The sequence below is a fragment of the Ictidomys tridecemlineatus genome, chromosome 8 (genome assembly GCF_052094955.1).
Source record: "Ictidomys tridecemlineatus isolate mIctTri1 chromosome 8, mIctTri1.hap1, whole genome shotgun sequence".
In the NCBI taxonomy this organism is placed as follows: domain Eukaryota; kingdom Metazoa; phylum Chordata; class Mammalia; order Rodentia; family Sciuridae; genus Ictidomys; species Ictidomys tridecemlineatus.
The window spans coordinates 15,795,360-15,815,167 of NC_135484.1; the positions used below are offsets into that span (position 1 = coordinate 15,795,360).

Sequence of the window (19,808 nt, forward strand, 5' to 3'; positions counted from 1 at the left end):
TACCTAGTGATCCAATAGCTGCAGCGGAGTGACCAATCCAGATAGTCTGATAGGACTTTGAACAGTATGACTCTTGGAAAACCTCATAGGACAAAGTTAACTAGAAATACTGCAATAAATATACATACTTTCAGCATTATACTGTACATGACAAGTGCACACAATATTATCTGTCCATTTTTTTAAATAACAAAAATTAAAGCCTCAGCCAATTAAAACTAAAAGAGAGGCAGGTGTGGTGGCTCATGCCTGTAATCCCAGCAGTTCTGGAGGCTGAGGCAAGACTGTAAATACAAAGCCAGCCTCAGCAGTTTAGTGAGGCCCTAAATAAGCAAGTTAGTGAGAACTGTCTGTAAATAAAATATGAAAATGGCTGTGGATGTGGCTTAGTGGTTAAGCACCACGGGTTCAGTCCATGCTACACAATACTATATATATATATATATATATATATATAAGCAGGGCCTGTGGCATCCACTCTGAGGATATAGATGCTTATAGGCACAGTGGGATTCCAGAGCCAGCAGTAGAGGTGTGGCTATTGTGGTGAGATACTGATTGGTGGTTTTATATATATATAATAACATTGAATAATCAAACAATTAAAATATAGCCTATAGACTGCATAAATTGTTTCCCCCATACAAGCCTGCACCCTCTGGTATTAGCCACACACTTAAGATAAAATGTTTTATGGGATTATTTCTTATCCACCCAGGGAGTCTTAACTCAGTTTCAACACATGGGATATTTTGTTGCTTTTATGCTCAAGAGGAATACTGTCATACATTCTTGTGGAGAAAAGTTGTAACAGTTTGCATGCATGCCATAGAGTTTCACTTCCCCTTGCCAATGCTGGGTCTGACCAATTACAAGTTTTTACAAATTGTTGCCCTCGATGAAATGATGCACTTTTCAATTGTATCAATTTGCACAATAATTTATTCTAGGAAATTGTATACAGGTTTATACACATATAGTTATGGTAACATTTTCTTTTTGTTAAAGTAAATAATGGGAGACCATATTTATCTTCATCAACAGACAATTAGCTGCATATAAATCTGACAGTCATTTTATAGCTTGCCATTCAGAGTGAAAAAGAAAAGTACCTGTACAATGCTCTAGTCTGGGAGGACCTTCAAGGTGCATTATTTTAAGATATAAACTGAAAGTAGCTGAATGTATATGGGCTTATATTTGCTTTGCAAATAAGCATTAAACATAGACACAGCTTTTTCCTAGGGAGAACAGTGTTCTCATAACCTATTCCAAATTTTTCTGTTTGTAGAAAAAAATAAATGTATTTGAAAAGCCACAACAATGGACTAAATCTGGAACTTATGGTTGAAATCACTACAATCTTACTGCCTTTATGGTAATTGTTTATTTAGATATACAGGTAAAGGTATACAGATAAACTGTACTTTTGTGGCTATCCTAAATCAATAAGCAAGATGTAGTAATCAGCTGGGGTTGTGGCTCAGTGGTAGAGTGTTCACCTAGCACATGTGAGGTCCTGGGTCGGTCAGAATGGCAGCTATTATGAAGACAAACAACAATAAGTGTTGGTGAGGATGTGGGGAAAAGCTACAGTCACACATTGCTGGTAGGACAGTAAATTGGTGCAGCACCACATAAAAATAAATGAATAAAATAAAGGTGTTGTGTCCAACTACAAACTAAAAAATAAGTATTTAAAAATAAAAATATATTATTTTTACAGGTTTTCAAACCATAACTAAATGGCATTTCAACTGCAGGGTGGACAGGGAAACAGGAGCAGGACATCCATTCTTTATTCTTTCTACTCTACCTTCTATATGACAGAAACCATAAAAGCTACTGCATTTCTCAGACTCCTTTGCAACCTAACTCCTGGAGGTGCTTTGGATTCTGTGAATCAAAGGTGGCAGAACTGGAGCAGAGGCCAGGCATCTGTTGTTCCTGCTGCCACACAGGTTGTGGAGACATGTGGTTTCTTTGCTGTACCATTAACAGAGGTCCTGGGCTGTGATCACTGGCTTGGAAGGGTTGAGAGCAGGACCTGTGGCATCCTCTCTGAGGGTACAGATGCTTACAGGCACAGTGGATTCCAGAGCCAGCAGTAGAGATGTGGCTATTGTGGTGAGATACTGATTATGGTGGTTTCCTAAGTTTCCTTGATAGCTTGATATCAGTAGTCTTTTAACCACAAAAGGGAACCCTCCCCTAGTGACTCATGCAGGTTTGGATAGCTTCCTGGGGCAAAACAAAAAGATCGTTTGTTTTGGTATTTAGCTTTTTGATTCTTTATATACCCTAGAGACTAGTGCTCTACCTGATGTGTGAGGGGTAAAAATTTGCTCCCATATGTAGATTCTCTATTCACCTAACGGATAGTTTATAGATCATTTCTTTTGCTGAGAAGAAACATTTTAGTTTGAATCCATCCCATTTATTGATTCTTGATTTTAATTCTTGTGCTATAGAAATCTTATTATTTCAATCCTGTCAGAATGGCAGCTATTATGAAGACAAACAACAATAATTGTTGGTGAGGATGTGAGGGAAAAGGCACACTCATACATTGCTGGTGGGACAGCAAATCAGTGCAGCCAATATGGAAAGAAGTTATGGAGATTTCTTGGAAAACTGGGAATGCAATCACCATTTGACCCAGCTATCCCTCTCCTTGGTCTACACCCAAAGGACTTAAATACTCCATACTACAGGGACACAGCCACTTCAATGTGTATAGCAGCATAATTCACAATAACTAAACTGTGGAGCCAACCTAGATGTCCTTCAATAGATGAATGGATTAAAAAATGTGGCATATATACACAATGGAATATTACTCAGCACTAAAAGAGAATAAAATCATGGCATTTGCAGGTAAATGGATAGAGTTGGAGAAGATAATGCTAAGTGAAGTTAGCCAATACCCCCTCAAAAACAATGTCAAATGTTTTCTCTGATATAAGGAGGCTGATTCATAGTGGGATAGGGAGGGGGATGGGAGGAATAGACAAACTCTAGAAAGGGCATAGGGGTGGGAGGGGAAGGAGGGGCCATGGGGATAGAAATGATGGTGGAATGTGATGGACATCATTGTCCAAAGTACATGTATGAAGACATGAATTGGTGTGAATATACTTTTTATATAACAAGAGGTATGAAAAGTTATGCTCTGTATGTATAATATGATTTGCAATACATTCTTCTGTCTCATATTTTAAAAATCAATTAAAATTTTTAAAATAGAAAAAGAAAATATACAGAAGCTGTAGATCAGAATTCTAACAGAAGTCTAGTGCATGTAACAAATGTAATTTAAAACTTCAGTAACAACATTAAAAAGGTAAAAATAATTTGTAAATAGTTTCCTTTAACTCAATGTATTTCAATTGGTATTTTTACTTAATCCTGATGATTTCAACACGTACTCACCACAGGCCACATCTCCACTTCTTTGACTCTCAGAGCCCAAGCCATCCTCTTCCCACCAAGGGATGCCAACAAATGATGAATCTGTGAAAAAAAAAAATAGGCATTGCTTGCAGTGCACTCGGACTCAGCCATGGAACACTAATGGCAGGGACACTACATGTTATAATAGGGAAGATGCATATTTTTGAGCAAGAGTGGAGACCAAAAAAATTGTAAGGAAGAATTCTTATAAAATAAAAGAGGGGAAAGGAAAAATTCAAATAGTCCTTGGTAAGGATGTTCTACACGCTGAAATCATACAGAAGGCAAGTATATTCCTGTGAGATGAGGATTACTGATATAAAGAGATATGAATATTTTGATGGTAACAAAAATGGAGAGCTGGGATTGTGGCTCAGTGGTAGAGTGCTTGCCTAGCATTTGTGAGGCACTAGGTTCAATTCTCAGCACCATGTATAAATAAATAAATAAGGTCCATTGACAACTAAAGAACATTTTAAAAAAATGGAAAGCAGACTTTGAAAGGAGAAAATTTTTAATATAGTGGGAGAAAAAAATGTTTTATGGATTTAAAAAAGGAAAATAAAACTTATTATCTTCTTATTTAAAGGTCAAATTCATTTTGTGGCACAGGACTAACAAAGCAAAATATTCTCATGAAAAATGCATGTTGTTGGCTTCTCATTTTATGTCACAAACCCTTTTTTTAGATAAATAAATATTAATTCACTCTATTTTTAATTCTCATCCAGTAATGCAGGCATCAGAGGCTTCAATATTCTTCATCATTGTTGCTGGTGTTGCTCGTTAGTTTGTTGGGGGAGTAGGGACCTTAGACTAAATGGTTTGCAAAACAAGATTCACCGCAGTGAATTCCTACATCTGTATAACCACAAGACTAGGATCCTAATTAGAGTAAGATGTAGTCCATGTTTGCATAAGTATGTCCAATTACACTGAACTGTCATGTAAACTAAAAAGAACAAATAAAATAAATAAAGAAGAAGATTTGAAGTAAGTTTGTTTCCAGTAGGAATATTTCCTGCTCCATTGTTGCAAGGGTCATATGCCAGCCAGACAGGGAACAGTCAGCTATATTGTTTCTAGGTAAAAAAACGCTCCCCTGGTAGTAAACATCCAAGCATCCCATGAGGTGGCTCCAGTAACAAGTATTTCCTTACTCATTTTACTCTTTTTTTTTAAAGAGAGAGAGAGAGAGAGAGAGAGAAAGAGGAAGAGAGAGAGAATTTTTTAATATTTATTTTTTAGTTTTCGGTGGACACAACATCTTTATTTTATTTTTATGTGGTGCTGAGGATTGAACCCAGCACCCCATGCATACCAGGCAAGCGCACCTCCGCTTGAGCCACATCCCCAGCCCCTGTACTCTTAAAGGTACAATTCTCCTGACTTTTTATATTATTTCCTGGGTCCCATTCCTTATGTGAAATCCAAAATTGATGATTTCTTTTCAATGGCAAAAATGTTACTATACTTCACACAGTGTAAGTCTAATCTTTAAAAATGTTTACATCTATTTATAATTTATGCATTAAACTTCTGTTATTTATAAAATATCTCATATCTGATTAATTTAGTTGACAGTATGACTAGTGTTAAAGCTTGATTAGCACATGCTTCCAGTGACTGAAAATGATCGTATGTTTGATTAAAATGCCCATCTTAATTACAATAAATCTAGGATAACATGGACTGGTTTTATGGAATCTGTAAAATTCTGGAAGTGAAAGTGAATTTAATATAGTCCCAGCATTCATTTTGTCTAAAAACTAAAGTGTTTTTACTGAAGAAAAAATTAGTTTTTCTTCCACTCTGCAAACCTGAAGATACAGCTGCATGGAAATATGATATTCAAAATTTACAATTTGGGGCTGGGGTTGTGGCCCAGTTGTAGACCACTTTCCTAGCATGTTCGAGGCACTGGGTTCAGTTGTCAGCACCCACATATAAATAAATAAATGTCCCTCAGCAACTAATAAAATATTTTTAAAACGAAGAAGAAGAATATTTGCCCCTTAAAATCCAAGTTGGGAAAAAAAAAAAGATCCAAGTTGGCAGTAGAGTAGAGATAAGGAATTGAGAGAAAGAGAGGATGAAAGGACATGGAAACAAAACCTACCAAATCATGCTATGCTATGTTCATATAAGGATGGACCACAATCAATCCTGCTTATATAGATAATTATAATATTCTAATTAAAATAATAACGATAACAAAAGGGATATTAGTCAAGAGCAACTGGGTCAGGAGGAAGGGGAGGCAATAAAAAGGAAGGTTCTGGGGGAAAAGATTGATCAAATAATTTTATCTGCATGTTCAAAATTAGCATAATGAATCCTATTATTATTATAATTGTAATACACCAATAAAGTTTTTAAAAAGATCCAAGTTGAAAGTACTTTGCAGAAAGCACTCCAATTATAAGATAAAAAAGAGAGAGAGAGAGAGAGATTATGACTGTGAGCCAGGTGCATGCCTGTAATCCCAGTGGCTCAGAGGCTGAGACAGGATTGCGAGTTGAAAGCCAGCCTCAGCATCAGTGAGGCGCTTAGCAACTCAGTGAGACCCTGTCTCTAAATAAAATACAAAATAGGGCTTGGGATGTGGTTCAGTACTTGAGTGCCCCTGAGTTCAACCCCTGGTACCAAAAAAGAAAAAAAAAAACAGATTATGACTATGAACAACAAAGGGGAAGAGAGTAAAACTGAAAACAGAAAATAATCCAGATATATAATTAATATATATAATAAGTAACCCAATACCATATAATATATATAATTAAAAAACCCATGCTGAGGGCCATTGCCAAGTAGGAATGACGCATCGAAATTTCCTTGCCTGCGTACCCCATGTTTAATGGACTTGCATGTATGCTTTAGTAAGGTGACCTTGCTCAAGGACCAAGGTGGATCAGGGTTTAGAGCTGATCAGGTTTGAGGAAGTATCCCGCTCCTTGGGTTTAGGGTGTTCCCGGTTTAAGACAAGTTTAAGGCGTTCCCAGTTTAAGACAATATGGGTTTTAGGGAAGTTGGAGGTTGAAGATGATTGCTGCTGGGAATAGGGCGTTCCTGCTGCTTGAGTTCCTGTTGAGTTCTCGTGAGATTCAAAAAGTATTTTGGAAAAAAGCTTCATGGAGTAGGTGATTTGGGGCGGCGGCAGATTTGAGATTTCCCCTGAATGTGTGTGGAGGCCGGTGTGAGTTCGGGAATAAAGAATTGCTGTTTGAATCTACAAAGCTGTGAGTGGCTCGTGATTCTGTGCCCAGCCAAGACTTCGGCAAACCCAGATATACAATTCTGAGCAGTAGCAGGGCAATGGGGCTGAAGGTAACACACAAAAGGGATGTGAAAATATGCCAGATACATTCAATTAGGGGCAAAGCAAAATTAATGATAAATGCAAATAAGCATTGGTGTTGGTCATAAATGAAGGACAACTAACACAGGTGAAGGACAACTAACATAACAAGTAACTCATGAAGCAGCAGAAGAAAATTCCATATAGTAACCAATACACAAAGACAGAAAAGGCCTGAAATGCACAATAAATGAAAAATATGATGACAAGAAAAAGTCCAAATATTTAAGAAAAAGTCTAAATATGCAACCCATATAATTTACTAACCTCAGCAATGAAAGATATAAAATTCTCAGGCTGAATTTTTTAAAACTCTAACAATGTGCATCGTTTTTTACAAGATCCCTGTAACACGAAAAGAAAATTTTTAAAAAACTTTTTCAAAAATAATGTATCATTCAAGACAGGCCAGGTTTAACTGCAGAAATAAATAATTAAAAATTCAGAGGCTGAGAATATTTACTGTACCCTAAGTATGGTTGTGATAATAAATTTTGTTTTATCTTCACCAAATTTTTTTAAAATTATTTCTTTAAAAAATTCTTTATTCATCGAGGGTTGTAAAAGCTGTCCTTTGCAGACTCTTTGTTCCATGTACCTGCTATGTGCCCCGCACCAGGTGATAAGAAGATTCTGCACATTAAAATAAAGAACAACATTGAGAACCTTGTTTCTTAAAGTCATGACTGTGATTTTGCAGCTGAGGTTTGGCACCTCCCACTCCCAGTCTAAGCAGCTGTCCTCCCAGGCATCCGCTGGCTGAGGATTCATAAGGCTCAGCAACACTGGGCATGGTGGTGTATGTAACCCCAGCAGCTTGGGAGTGTGAGGCAGGAGAATTGGAAATTAAAAGCCAGCTTCAGCAACTTAGCAAGGCCCTAAGCAACTCAGCAAGACCTGTCTGTAAATAAAATATTTTTTAAGAGGGGCTGGGGATATGGCTCGGTGGTTAAGCAGCCCTGGGTTCAATTCCTGAATGAATGAATGAATGAATGAATAATATAAGACTCAGCAGCACCTCTTTGTTTAAGAGTTAAGGTCCTTGGGCTGGTGCTGTAGCTCAATGGCAGATTAGTTCCTAGCACTCTGGAGGCTCTGGTTTCAATCTCTAGCACTTCCCCCCAAATGTGCTGCTGGCGCAATCCATGTCTCCCCGCCCTGCAATAGTATATATTTCTGTGTTTAAACAGAGATTCAAACACAAATGAAAGCACAATGGTTGGAAACTGTTGATCCTCGGAAACATAAAAGCTAAAATGCAAGACAGAGGAAGGTTTTGGAAAGTGTGAGAACTGTGTTCTCCTGCATGAGCGTTTGTCTTAATGCCAAAGCAGTTAGAGAGGGCTAAAGCCGGCAGCCAGGAGGCAGCGGGAGTTGCTGGGGCCTCGCTGGCTTCGCGCCATGGCAGGAAGTGGAACCCTGGCAGAAGACACACATAGGGCAGACAGCATAGGACAGAACAGCAGGGCACGGTGCAGCTGAGGAAAAACTCAGGTGGGCCAGAAAGAGAGTGTCCGGGAGAGGGACCTGGGGCTTTAAAGGTGCAGCTGCACGACTCTCAGTGCTCCAGAGCTCCTTACCCCTGGCAGGTGCGGTCCTTGCTATGCTCATTGGCATCCAGGCTCTGATCCTGTTTGACTTTCTTCAGGCCACGCAGAACCTTGAGTTGCGTGACCCAATCTACCAGAACACCTCCTTTCCTTCCTTGGTTCCCAGTCTTGGCCTGTGGGCTATGTCCCTGTCCTCCACCCCTCCCCCGCCCAGCCCTGGCAAAGGAAGCCAAAATGTAAGGGCATAAGGGCAGAATGTTGGGAGGGATCCTGAGAGAAGAAGGGCTTATGCCAAAAACTCAGTCCCTGTCCCGAATGCTAATCCAATAAAGAGGACAGGTTTTGATATGGTTATTTCAATTTCACAGGGAATGAGATAGCTACTGGCCTTTTGAGAATCGTAACAAGTGTGTTCCGGGCTCTGCCATATGGTTCAATTGATACAGTACTGCAACATACAGTTTTCATATTTACATAATATATATTCCATGAGGCATTATAGTGTGTGTGTGTGTGTGTGTGTGTGTGTGTGTGTGTGTGGTGCTGAGTATTGAACCCAGAGCCTTTTGCATGTAATGCAAGCACCCTACTAACTGAGCTATATCCCCAGTCCACTTATATTGTATTTGAATGGACCCAGATACTAAAATAGAGGGATTTAATATACATGTTGTGTGAGGTGGAATTCTTTCTGAAGAGAAGAGTTAAGAAAGATAACATTTTTTGATTTCCCATATGGACACCATTCTAGCCCCTAAAAACTCCTGAGTTAAGCCTATTTCCCATACAGAGTTCTGAAATGGCCCCAAAATCCATTCTCATGGTGGGAGGTGATAATTCCCCCTTGTATTAGTACATAAAGGTTTTGGAACCTATGTTATTTCTATAAACGTGAGAGTTAAATCATCCCCATGAAAGAATGTCCCACCTATATCTCTAGATTGAGTATCCAGGAGGAGTGGCCTGTGGTAGGGGTAGTTAAAATGACTTCCAATGGGCCATCCCATTTTCCTTTTAAGGGGGCTCTGCATTGAGGAGGGGAAAGGTAGACTAAGTCCTCTACTGAAGTAGGACTTTATGGGTCTCTGAAGATTGGAGCCGGGGAAAAGGAGTGTGGGCCTATTTCCAGAGGGCAGCCCTAAGGTAAGCTAAGAGAGTTTTAAGATATCAAGAGGAACACTAGGTAAAATGGTGGGGGGAAGGAGGGGTCACTCATACATAAGTTCAAAAGGGCTGCTTATGAGAGGTGGTTTTTGTTTGTTTGTTTGGTTGGTTGATTTTTGGTGGATTTTGTTTTGTTTTGTTTTTTGCTTTCAGCAATGCTCAGATTTGGAGAAGGGCCAAAAGGCCAAAGCTCAGTCCAATCCAAATGAGTATCTATAGATAATTTGGTTAAGGTTGACTTTGGTTCTATTAATCCTTTCAACTTTTCCTGGTTTCTGTGGATGATATATGGAATGTGGAAGTTCCATTTTATATTTAAAATTTTAGCCAATTCTTGGGTAAGAGAGGAAGTAAACTCAGGGCCATTACTGGACTGGAGGCAGGCAGGTAAACCAAAGAGTGGAATTATTTCCTGGGAAAGTAGGGTTGCTATTGTGAAAGCCCTCTTATTGCTAGTTGGAAAAGCTTTGACCCATCCAGTAAAGGTGTCTACCAAAGCCAGACTGAAGCACTTGCCTTGTGGAACTGAATGCACTATTGGAGAATGTCCTGGGTCAAAGAGATGCTCTTGAGTTATTAATCTCAGCTTTACAAATCAATGATCAAAGGAATCATGCAACATCTTACTACCAGGAGACCATATTGTCACTTACCAAATCTGTCCTTCCAGAATACCATCCAAGACACACAAAAAAGACCAAAATGGTATGATAAATACACATAAAATGAAAAGATCCAACTGCTATGTGATACTACTCTCGGTAATGTCTGTGATGGGTGAAAGCACCTTTAGAAAAAGATTAGTGTCTAAAGATTCAAAATGAATCAACAGTATTGGATAATAATATAATTCTCAACTCGGAAGCTGCCTCAAGATTGGGGGCATCTTTCCTTAATGTAACAGGAAAAGAAGGCCATGGATTTCATTTTATTAATTGTGTCCACTCACAATCGACCTAAGGTCACCAGTTGTGTAGATACAGTGAGATTTTTGTTGTTGTTTATAGTCTTTAATTGAAGTGATGATAAAGGAAATAGATCTATTTAACAACAAAACCAAATTGCTATTTCTGTCTATATTAGGAGGTGGCACCAGGTGTGGGATTCACATTTTGAGTGGCCACTTGCGGTGCAACTTTGATAATCCAGGTTTACCTATGATTCTGGCAGTACAGTTGCTCTTCTCTACAATCCCAATAATCCATACTTGGTGACCTTCACCACACTTGGGGGACTTTATTTCAGCACAGACCAAGCAGCTTGCTCATGTGGTAAACATATTAGAAGGCCTCCTGATGTCTCTGGGCAGGTTCCATGCATGAGACCATAGGCCTTGCTCACAGCAGCCATCTTGGCCAGCACAGGGAGGTTATGAATCAAAGAACATGTCATTTGTCAGTTGCTTGTCCAGTTTCTGAGCATGGTGCAAGATCCCAAAGCCTGTGATGTCAGTGGCTGCGTGAACATTGAACGTGTGTATGAGTCTGTCCTGTAGGTGTCCTGTTGAGCCGTGCCGTATTCATCCCTCCTTCTTGGTATGCCAATTCTACATTTTCTTGGGTGACTACTAGCTTAATTTTATTCCACTTTTCAGGAATATCCATCCCTGGTGCACAGCAACAGGGACTTGTGTCCGCAGAGGTTTTGTCAACACAAGCACATCCCCTGGCACTGTGTTATCTGGCGTGATAAATTCATTAGGCTGGCAGACAGTTGTAGCAACTTCTCCCAGAACAAGCCAGGGGTTTAATACTGTTTGGCCATCAGTTACAGACATCCCTGCTTCCTCAGCTGCATCTTTAAAACCCTGTATAATTGGGGGCATCACTTTATCCCTTTCCTGTCGGTCATTTTATTACTGACTACAAGGAGCATCAGTATATTGTCACATTCTGTGACCCCATTCCATAGAGGTCATGCTATTCTGAGGACATTGACACATGCTATTTTGCCCATCATGTAAGGGTCATCTACAATAGGATAAATGTGATCTGTGGTTTGAACCAAGGAAAGGCCACTATGCCTCAAAGAAACGATGCAAGTATCCATTCTGATGCCAAGCCTTGGCATAACAGCTCCCAGAAACTGTTCATCTTCTTGGAAGTGGTTCTCTTGTAAAGACTCCAGCAACTTCTGCAGGACATCCTGAGGCACTTTGCAGCCTGTGCCCTTCAGTTCAGTAAACCTGGTTAACCGGAAGCTCTTATCCAATTCATAACTTTCCGGGTTAAAGGACTCCTGTATAGACATGGTTCCTTACAGGTTAGCCCCTTCCCTCCCTCTCTCTTGTTTGGCTGGGATTTTTACTTCTGATCCACCTACCTCCAGGCCCGGCATATGCAGAGGGGTGGACATTGTGGCATGTGCCCAAGATCCAGGTGCTCTCCATGAGGCCCATGGCACAAGCAGCCCATCCCCAAGGACTGCATTTGGAACACCTTAAGTCTCAGGCTGCGTCTTTAAAGGCACAACAGGCCCATCCTGCTCTTTCTGTGGCGCTGTGCTGCTGGCTGGTGGCAAAGGAGGAGAGGCACTGCCAGCTAATCCCTGCCAACTCAGGCCATCCCAGGTGGAGTGGCGGGTGGCGGGAAGCCCGAGGGGCCCACAGGTGCTGAACTGGTACCTGCTGCCTACTGGACAGGCAAGGCGCCCAGATCCAGTGGGCCTGTAGGGCTAGGTGCTGGTAGGTGCTGTACCCAGACAGGGAGCTGGCTGTGCACAAAAATGTTGGCAGACAAAAAAAAATTAACCCCTGCATGGCCACCCTCCCCCTCACTCCTCCCCTGGTGCCTCATTCTTGGTCTGTGGTTCCTGGCCTTGCTGGCCTTTTCTGCTATACAATGCCCTTTACAGTGTAAGACTGTCTCCTTGTGGGGCAAATTTTTTATGTAGCTAGTATTAAAGGCGTTCTTTTCTGAGTTAGGAAGCCCCTCTCCCTCCAGATTAAAATGTTAGAATAAATAATATTGTATATGTATTTGGAATACGTAAAATATTGACTGATTTTTTCCCTGGCTAATGATAAAGCTTACATGAGGGCTGTAATGACACCCGCTTCCTCCACAGAAAAGTCTTACCTGGGCTTCTCTAGAAATCTTCACCATGGCTGATTTTTAGGACTGTCAGCAAAAGAGTCTCTACCAAAGAGTTCAACGTAGATAAACTTCCTATTTTCGTGTTGCCCTGTTTTACTTGCTTGGCCACTGGCCAGGAAGAAATCAGCACTCCAGGTGCTGGACACCCCTTTACTAGTTTTTCACACACATGTATTCAGTATAGTAGTTTGTAGAAATATGTAATTAAAGCCTCTGGCCTTGAGCTGTGCTTCACCAAGTGTGATAAGGAAGACAGATCCTTTAACAAGGCCTCTGGCCTTGAGCCAGAGCTTCACAGAGATGTCTAAATTTCTAGGATAAGAGAAGTTAGCAACTGGGCTCCATGGTAACAGCTGGCAGGGGGAGGAAAGAAAGGGGAGAAGAAACTCTCCCTTTCTCAGGTGTTGTCCTTGAAGGGTTAACTTGCCCAAAACAGTGAAAGAAAAAAAAATGCTTCTATGGGAACTTCTGCAGACTGTGAACTTCTGAGACCCCCTTACATGCTGGGTATAAAATTCTGGAACCACCTGAACTCGGGGTTCAGTAGGTTGATTGATTACAGCAAAAGCTGTGCCCTCTGAACCTGGCTGCAGCCAATTAAAACTGTTTCCTGCTATCTTCGGTTCCTTGCCTTGTCTGTCCCTGCAACAGGGCCACTAACTCAGCTTTCTGTGAGGTGGTCTCTGGGAATAGGGAGATAATTCTAATATCTGGGTTAGGAACAGAAGAATCTGCTGTAACTTTTCCTTGAATTATAGCATAACCAGCAAGATAAGGGGGATGTTTCTGAGAGTTTCTAAGTATGAACCAGTCAAGGGAGTAAGGTAATTACTGATCCATTATGTGAGAAAATAGACTCATCAAAAAGTCCAGAAAGTCTGAACAAGAATGAGAAATTATAGGAGCAGAGGGGTTTGTTTGGGAGCAGAGTGCCTGGGTTTAGTGAGGAATCTTGTTAGGGGATCCAGGAGTTGTGCATGCAGTAATTGGACTCCAGTTGGGGAAAGGGATAAAAATGAATGATGACTAAAGAGATCTGAGAGGGAGTGTATGGTAAGAACAGTAATGGGTTATATAATGTGAATTTTCTTGCCTTGAGGATCATTAAAGCTGCTGTTGCTAAAACCTTGAGGTGTTGGGGACAGCTCTGATAAACTAAGTTGAATTGTTGGGGTAGGAATGCAATAGGATGGAGGTGGGGGTATTGTCATGGCACTCCCTCCTCTACAGAAAATCTTAACTAAGCTTCTCCAGAAATCTTCATCATAATTGATCTTAGGACTCTCAGCAGAAGATTCTCTACAAAATAATTCAATGTAGTTAAACTTCCTATTTCCTATTGCTCTAGCTTACTTGGTCACTGGCCTAGATGAGATCAGCACTCCAGTGCTGAACACCCCTTAACTAGTGTTTTACAAAGACTTGTGGACTATCTAGAATGAGTAACATATAGAATAGTTTGTAGAAGTGTGTTTGCAAATGCAAAGTGTGATAAGATAGATCCTTTAACTGGGCCTCTGGCCTTGAGCCAGAGCTTCACTGAGATGTTTACATTTCAAATATAAGAGAAGATGTTATTAATTGGGCTCCATGGTAAAAGCTGACAGGGGGAGGAAAGAATGTGGAGAAGAAGCTCTCCCCTTCTCAGGTGCTGTCCTTGAAGGATGAACTTGCCCAGAACACAGTGAAAGAAAAACAGAGATAGATAAATTGTAGCATAAAGGTGTATTAAGAATTGTAATCAAAATAATAATAATAATAAGAGAGCTCATATATAATGGCATAAATTGGTGTGAACATACTTTAGATACAGAGTTATGAAAAACTGTGCTGTGGATGGATAATTATGATTGTAATGGATTCCATTATTGTCATGTATGTAAGAAATTTTAAAAAAAGAAAAGAAAAACCTGCTTTTGTGTAAACTTCTGGTGGCTGTGAACTGTGAAGGCCTTTCTCTTACACACTGGGTATAAAGTTCTGAAACTGCCTGAACTCAGGGTTCAGGGGGATTAATTGATTATAGAAAAAGTTCTATCCACTAAAGCTGGCTGTAGCCACATACAACTGCTTCCTGCTGTCCGGGGTGTCCTGACTCATCTGTCCTCTACAACAGTATCTCCTGACTTTTGGTAAATAATTCCCAAAGCTTATTTGTGTTCTGAGTGGAGGGCCAGGAAAAAGGGATTTTGGGGGTTTGGTATATAATTAATTGAAACTTTGGGCTGGGAGTATTAGTTCAGTTGGTAGAGTGCTTGCCTTGCATGCACAAGGCCCTGGGTTAACGCCCAGTATATATAAAAAAAAAAAAAAAACTGAAGATTTTAGGAAGGAATTCTGAAGGGCAGAAATGGTAGAGGAAAAGGAATGGGGAGATGGAAGGGAATCTGAAAGATTCTCCTTGGATGCCTCATAAAGAGGTTTGGCTATGAGGGAGAATTTTGGTGTCCAGATATGAAAGTAGTTTAAAGGCCTAAGAGGACAGCATGTCTCTTTTGGTGGTTGGTAGGGGTTTAAGGCTTGGAGTCTCTCTGGGGGAATATTATAGGAGGTGCAGGTTAAAGGATGCCTCAATATTGTACCCGAGAGGAGCAGAGTTGGGCCTTAGATTGAGAAACCTGATACCCCAGGGGGCCAGGGAGTTAAGGAGGGTGATAGTGTAACATGTGGGATATTCTAGGGAAGGGCTATAGAGCAGGAGGTCATCTATATAGTGTATAAGATGGTAGGGGATAAATTTAGGGTAACCAGGTCCAGTTGGAGAGCTTGGCCAAAGTGGTGGGGGCTATCTCAGAAGAGGGGAGGATGGTCCAGTTGAGCTGCTCCAAGTAGTTAGTGTCTGGGTCTATCCAAGTAAAGGCCAAAAGTGGGCATGAGTCTGGATGGAGAAGAATAGTAAAGAAGGCATCTTCCAGGTCTCATACTGAGAAATGTGTGGTGGAGGTTGGGATATGAGATAAAAGGGTGTGAGTATTGGGCACTACAGGGTATGTGGGAACAACGGCCACATGAGCCATAGCTGGCCATTGGATTTCTTCACTCCAAGAATGGGTGAGTTATGAAGTGAGGAGTTTGGTATAAGAAGTTTGCCTTGCAATAACTGGGAGATGATGGGCTTTAAACCTCTGAGGGTTAAGGGAGTTAGAGGATATTGGGGAAGGATTGCGTAATGGATGGTGTCTCTTAACTGGATATGAATCAGGGAATGATGTCTTGTTATTGTAGGTTGTGAAGTATCCCAGACTGTGGGGTTAATCACAGAAAGTAAAGAACAATCAAAAGACTTAGGGGGGTTCTGAGGACATGGTCTGGTGTCAGAGCACATGACTAAACTAATCAAGGTCACTCCAAGTGAATGTGGGAACTAAATAAAGACACAGACAGAGAAAGTACCTTTTCTTTGGGTTCAGTGACCACTTCTCAGCCACAGCTCCCACAAGGGGGGCACGGCAGGCAAGAAAAAGAAGGAGCATGCCTTGAACTTGGGTTTTATTGGAGAGAAGCCATTCAAATGAGGCAAGGGGCCAAGTTTCAGGGGGTTAGTCTAGGTAACTGATGTCTGGCTGTCAGCAGATTGACATCTTGGAAGATCATGCCCCTCTCATGTGCTGTGTGATAATCAAAGGCAGAGCAAGCGAAAGGGACACATATGTGCACAGCCAGACAGAGCAGCAGCATCAGTCCAGTTCACTTTGTGCACTCAAAATGCTCACAGCTCACACACACACAGCCTATGCCTGGCTCGCCACATCTCCCCCTTTCGTAACTTATAAATGCAGTTGGGAAATTATATCTTCCAGTCATTGGATTCTTGGTCCAAAGTTGTTGTAGCCTACTATTGAGACACAAAAAGGATTAGTACAAAAAAATTCCAATAACACATCATATAGAATGTTTCAACATATTTTTAGAATTAAAGACACTTAATTAACTTCAAAGGATCCAGGTATTATTCTTATTACTCTGCCAAGCACTCGTCAGAAGATTATTAATCTTTTCCCAATTTTATTGGGAAGCATTGTATTTGGTCATAGTAACACAGACATATTTATAGTCAGCATGGCATTCAAACCTTTCCTAAAACCAAAGAGCAGAGGGCTCATTATTCATTATAGTGGCTTCTTGAGTGTGCAATGTAGTTCCAATTTTTCCATCAGCACTTATTTGACTATGAAGAATCTTGGAAGTAGTTTAGGTCAAATTATTAAGAAAATTTATATTTTGTAGCTTTTAAAACATAGCCATAAAGGCTTCAATTGTGGAAACAATGAATAATATTTAAAGTAGTCACTTCAAGAATCATGAGATCAAGAGTTTGCACAGGCTATTGTGAATGAAGTAGTTTTCCTAATTTCTCTTTCAGTGGATTCTTCACTGCTACACAGGAATCCTTTTGATTTATGGGTGTTGATTTTATGTCCTGTTACTTTGCTGAATTCATTTATTTGTTCTTGAAGTTTTCTGGTGGAATTTTTTGAATCTTCTAGATATAGAATCATGTCATCAGCAAATAGTGATAGTTTAAGTTCTTCTTTATATATTTGTGTCCATTTAATTTCTTTTTATTTTCTTCTATCTAATTGCTCTGGCTAGAATTTCAAGGATGGATGATAATGAATAGAAGTGGTGAAAGAGGAATCCTGTCTTGTTCCAGTTTTTAGCGGGAATGCTTTCAATGTTTCTTCATTTAGAATGATGCTGACCTCAGGTTTAGCATATATAGCTTTTACACTGTTGAGGTATATTCCTACTATCCCTAGTTTTTCTAGTGTTTTGAACATGAAGGTGTGCTTTGTTTTGTCAAATGCTTTTTCTGCATTTATTGAGATAATCATACGATTCTTGTTCTTAAGTCTATTAATATCATATATTATGTTTATTGATTTCCATATGTTGAACTAACCCTGCATCCCTGGGATGAATCCCACTTGACCTTATCTTTTTAATATGTTTTTGTATACAATTTGCAGGATTTTATTGAAAATTTTTGCATCTATGTTCAACAGGGATATTGGTCTGAAGTTTTCTTTCCTTGATGGGTCTTTGTGTGGTTTTGGTATTAGGGTGATATTAGCCTTGTAGAATGAGTTTGGAAGGATTCCCTCCTTTTCTATTTCATGGAATACTTTGAAGAGTTTTGGTGTTAATTCTTCTTTGAAAGTGTTATAGAACTCGGCTAAGAATCCATCTGGTTCTGGCTTTTCTTGGTTGGTAAGCTTTTGATGGCATTTTTTATTTCATTACTTGAAATTGATCTATTTAAATCATGTATGGCCTCCTTATTTAGTTTGGGTAGGTCATATGCCTCTAGAAATTTTTCAATGTCTTTGATATTTTCTATTTTATTAGAGTATAAATTTTCAAAATAGTTTCTTTTATTATCTTTATTATTAATTTTATTTTATTATTAATTATCTTCTGTATTTCAGATGTATCCGTTTTGATATTTCCTCCTTTGTCCTATATTTTAGTCATTTGAGTTTTATCTCTTTTCTCTTTGTTAGCATGGCCAGGGGTTTATCTATTTTATTTATTTTTTCAAAGAACTACCTTTTTGTTTTGTCAATTGTCTAAATCATTTCTTTTGTTTCAATTTCATTGATTTCAGTTCTGATTTTAATTATTTCCTGTCTTCTACTGATTTTATTATTGATTTGTTCTCCTTTCTATAGGGCTTTAAAATGCCTGAGAATCAATCTAACAAAAGAGGTGAAAATTGTCTACAATGGAAACTACAGAACATTAAAGAAAGAAATTTAAGAAAACCTCCTAAGATGGAAAGATCTCCCATGCTCCTGGATAGGTGGAATTAATAGCCATACTACTAAGAGTGTTATACAGATTTAATGCCCTTCCTATTAAAATTCCAATGACATTCTTCATCAAATTAGAAAAAGCAATCATTAAATTAATTTGGAAAACTGCTGAGAGCCATAGCCAAGTAGGAATGACACATGGCATTTTTGGTTGAAAGGTGACCCTGCTCAGGGATTAGGGTGGCTCCAGGTTTAGGGTGGATTCTGCTGGGAATAGGGCGTATCCTGCTACCTCAGGCGCCGCTCCTTGAGTTCCCGTGGAGTTCTCAAGGGGTTCTGAGAGAATTGGTATGCAGAACCCGGTGGAGGGAGTGTATTTTTCCCAGATCCTGCGTGTAGAGTGTCTGTGAGAGTTCCGGAATAAAGAGTTGCTGTTGGAATCTACAAGTTTTTGTGGTGGCTCGGTTATTTTGTGCCCAGCCAGACTGCGGCAGAAAACTAAGAGATCCAGAATAGTTAAAGCAATCCTTAGCAAGAAGTGAAGCAGGAAGCTTCAATACCAGACCTTAAACTATACTACAGAGCTATACTAACAAAAACAGCATAGTATTGGCACCAATATAGACTTGTAGACCAATGGTACAGAATAGAGGACACAGAGACATACCCAAATAAATATGGTTATGTCATACTAGACAAAGGTGCCAAAAACATTCACTATAGAAAAGATAGTCTATTCAATAAATGGTACTGGCAAAACTGGAAATCCATATGTAGCAAAATGAAATTAAACCTCTATCCCTCACCCTGCACAAAAATCAACTCAAAGTGGATCAAAGGCTTAGGTACTAAAACAGAGACCTTGCACATATCAGAAGAAAAAATAGACCCAAATCTTCACCACATCAGCCTAGGATCTGACTTCCTTAACAAGACTCCTAAAGCACAAGAAGTAAAATCAAGAATTATTAAATGAGATGGATTCAAATTAAAGAGCTTTTTCTCAGCAAAGGAAACAATAAAGTGAGGGAAGAGCTTACACTTTGGGAGAAAAATCTTTACCACATCCACCTCCAATAAAGCATTAATCTTTAGGATATATAAACAACTCAAACTTTTTAGCACCAAAAAAATAATAATAATAACCCAATCAATAAATGGGCTAAGGAACTGAATGGACACTTTACAGAAGAAGAAATACAAATGATCGATAAATGTATGGAAAAGTGTTCAACATCTCTATTACTTAGAGAAATGCAAATCAAAACTACTCTAAGATTTCATCTTACTCCTATTAGAATGGCAAACATCAAGAATACAGGCAACAGAATACAGCAGTCACTAATATGGCATCATGTAAAAATGTGGATGTGCAACCGATGTGATTCTGCAATCTGTAATTGGGGTAAAAATGGGAGTTCATAACCCACTT

The 19,808-nt window shown here is 39.6% G+C and overlaps 1 protein-coding gene and 1 pseudogene across 1 annotated transcript in view; both read right to left on the bottom strand.

The window, feature by feature from the left end:
- Positions 1-930: 930 nt before the first annotated feature.
- LOC106144752 (uncharacterized) overlaps positions 931-19,808 on the bottom strand; it is a 190,912-nt gene continuing 172,034 nt past the window's right edge. Inside the window, exons 4-5 of the mRNA XM_078018910.1 lie at positions 3,433-3,513; positions 931-2,241 (exon numbers count right to left, since the gene is read on the bottom strand). Of these exons, the coding sequence (XP_077875036.1) occupies positions 2,177-2,241; positions 3,433-3,513 (146 nt within the window). The 3' untranslated portion in view covers positions 931-2,176. The remainder of the gene's footprint in view (positions 2,242-3,432; positions 3,514-19,808) is intronic.
- LOC101973894 (selenide, water dikinase 1 pseudogene) lies at positions 10,439-12,166 on the bottom strand (annotated as a pseudogene).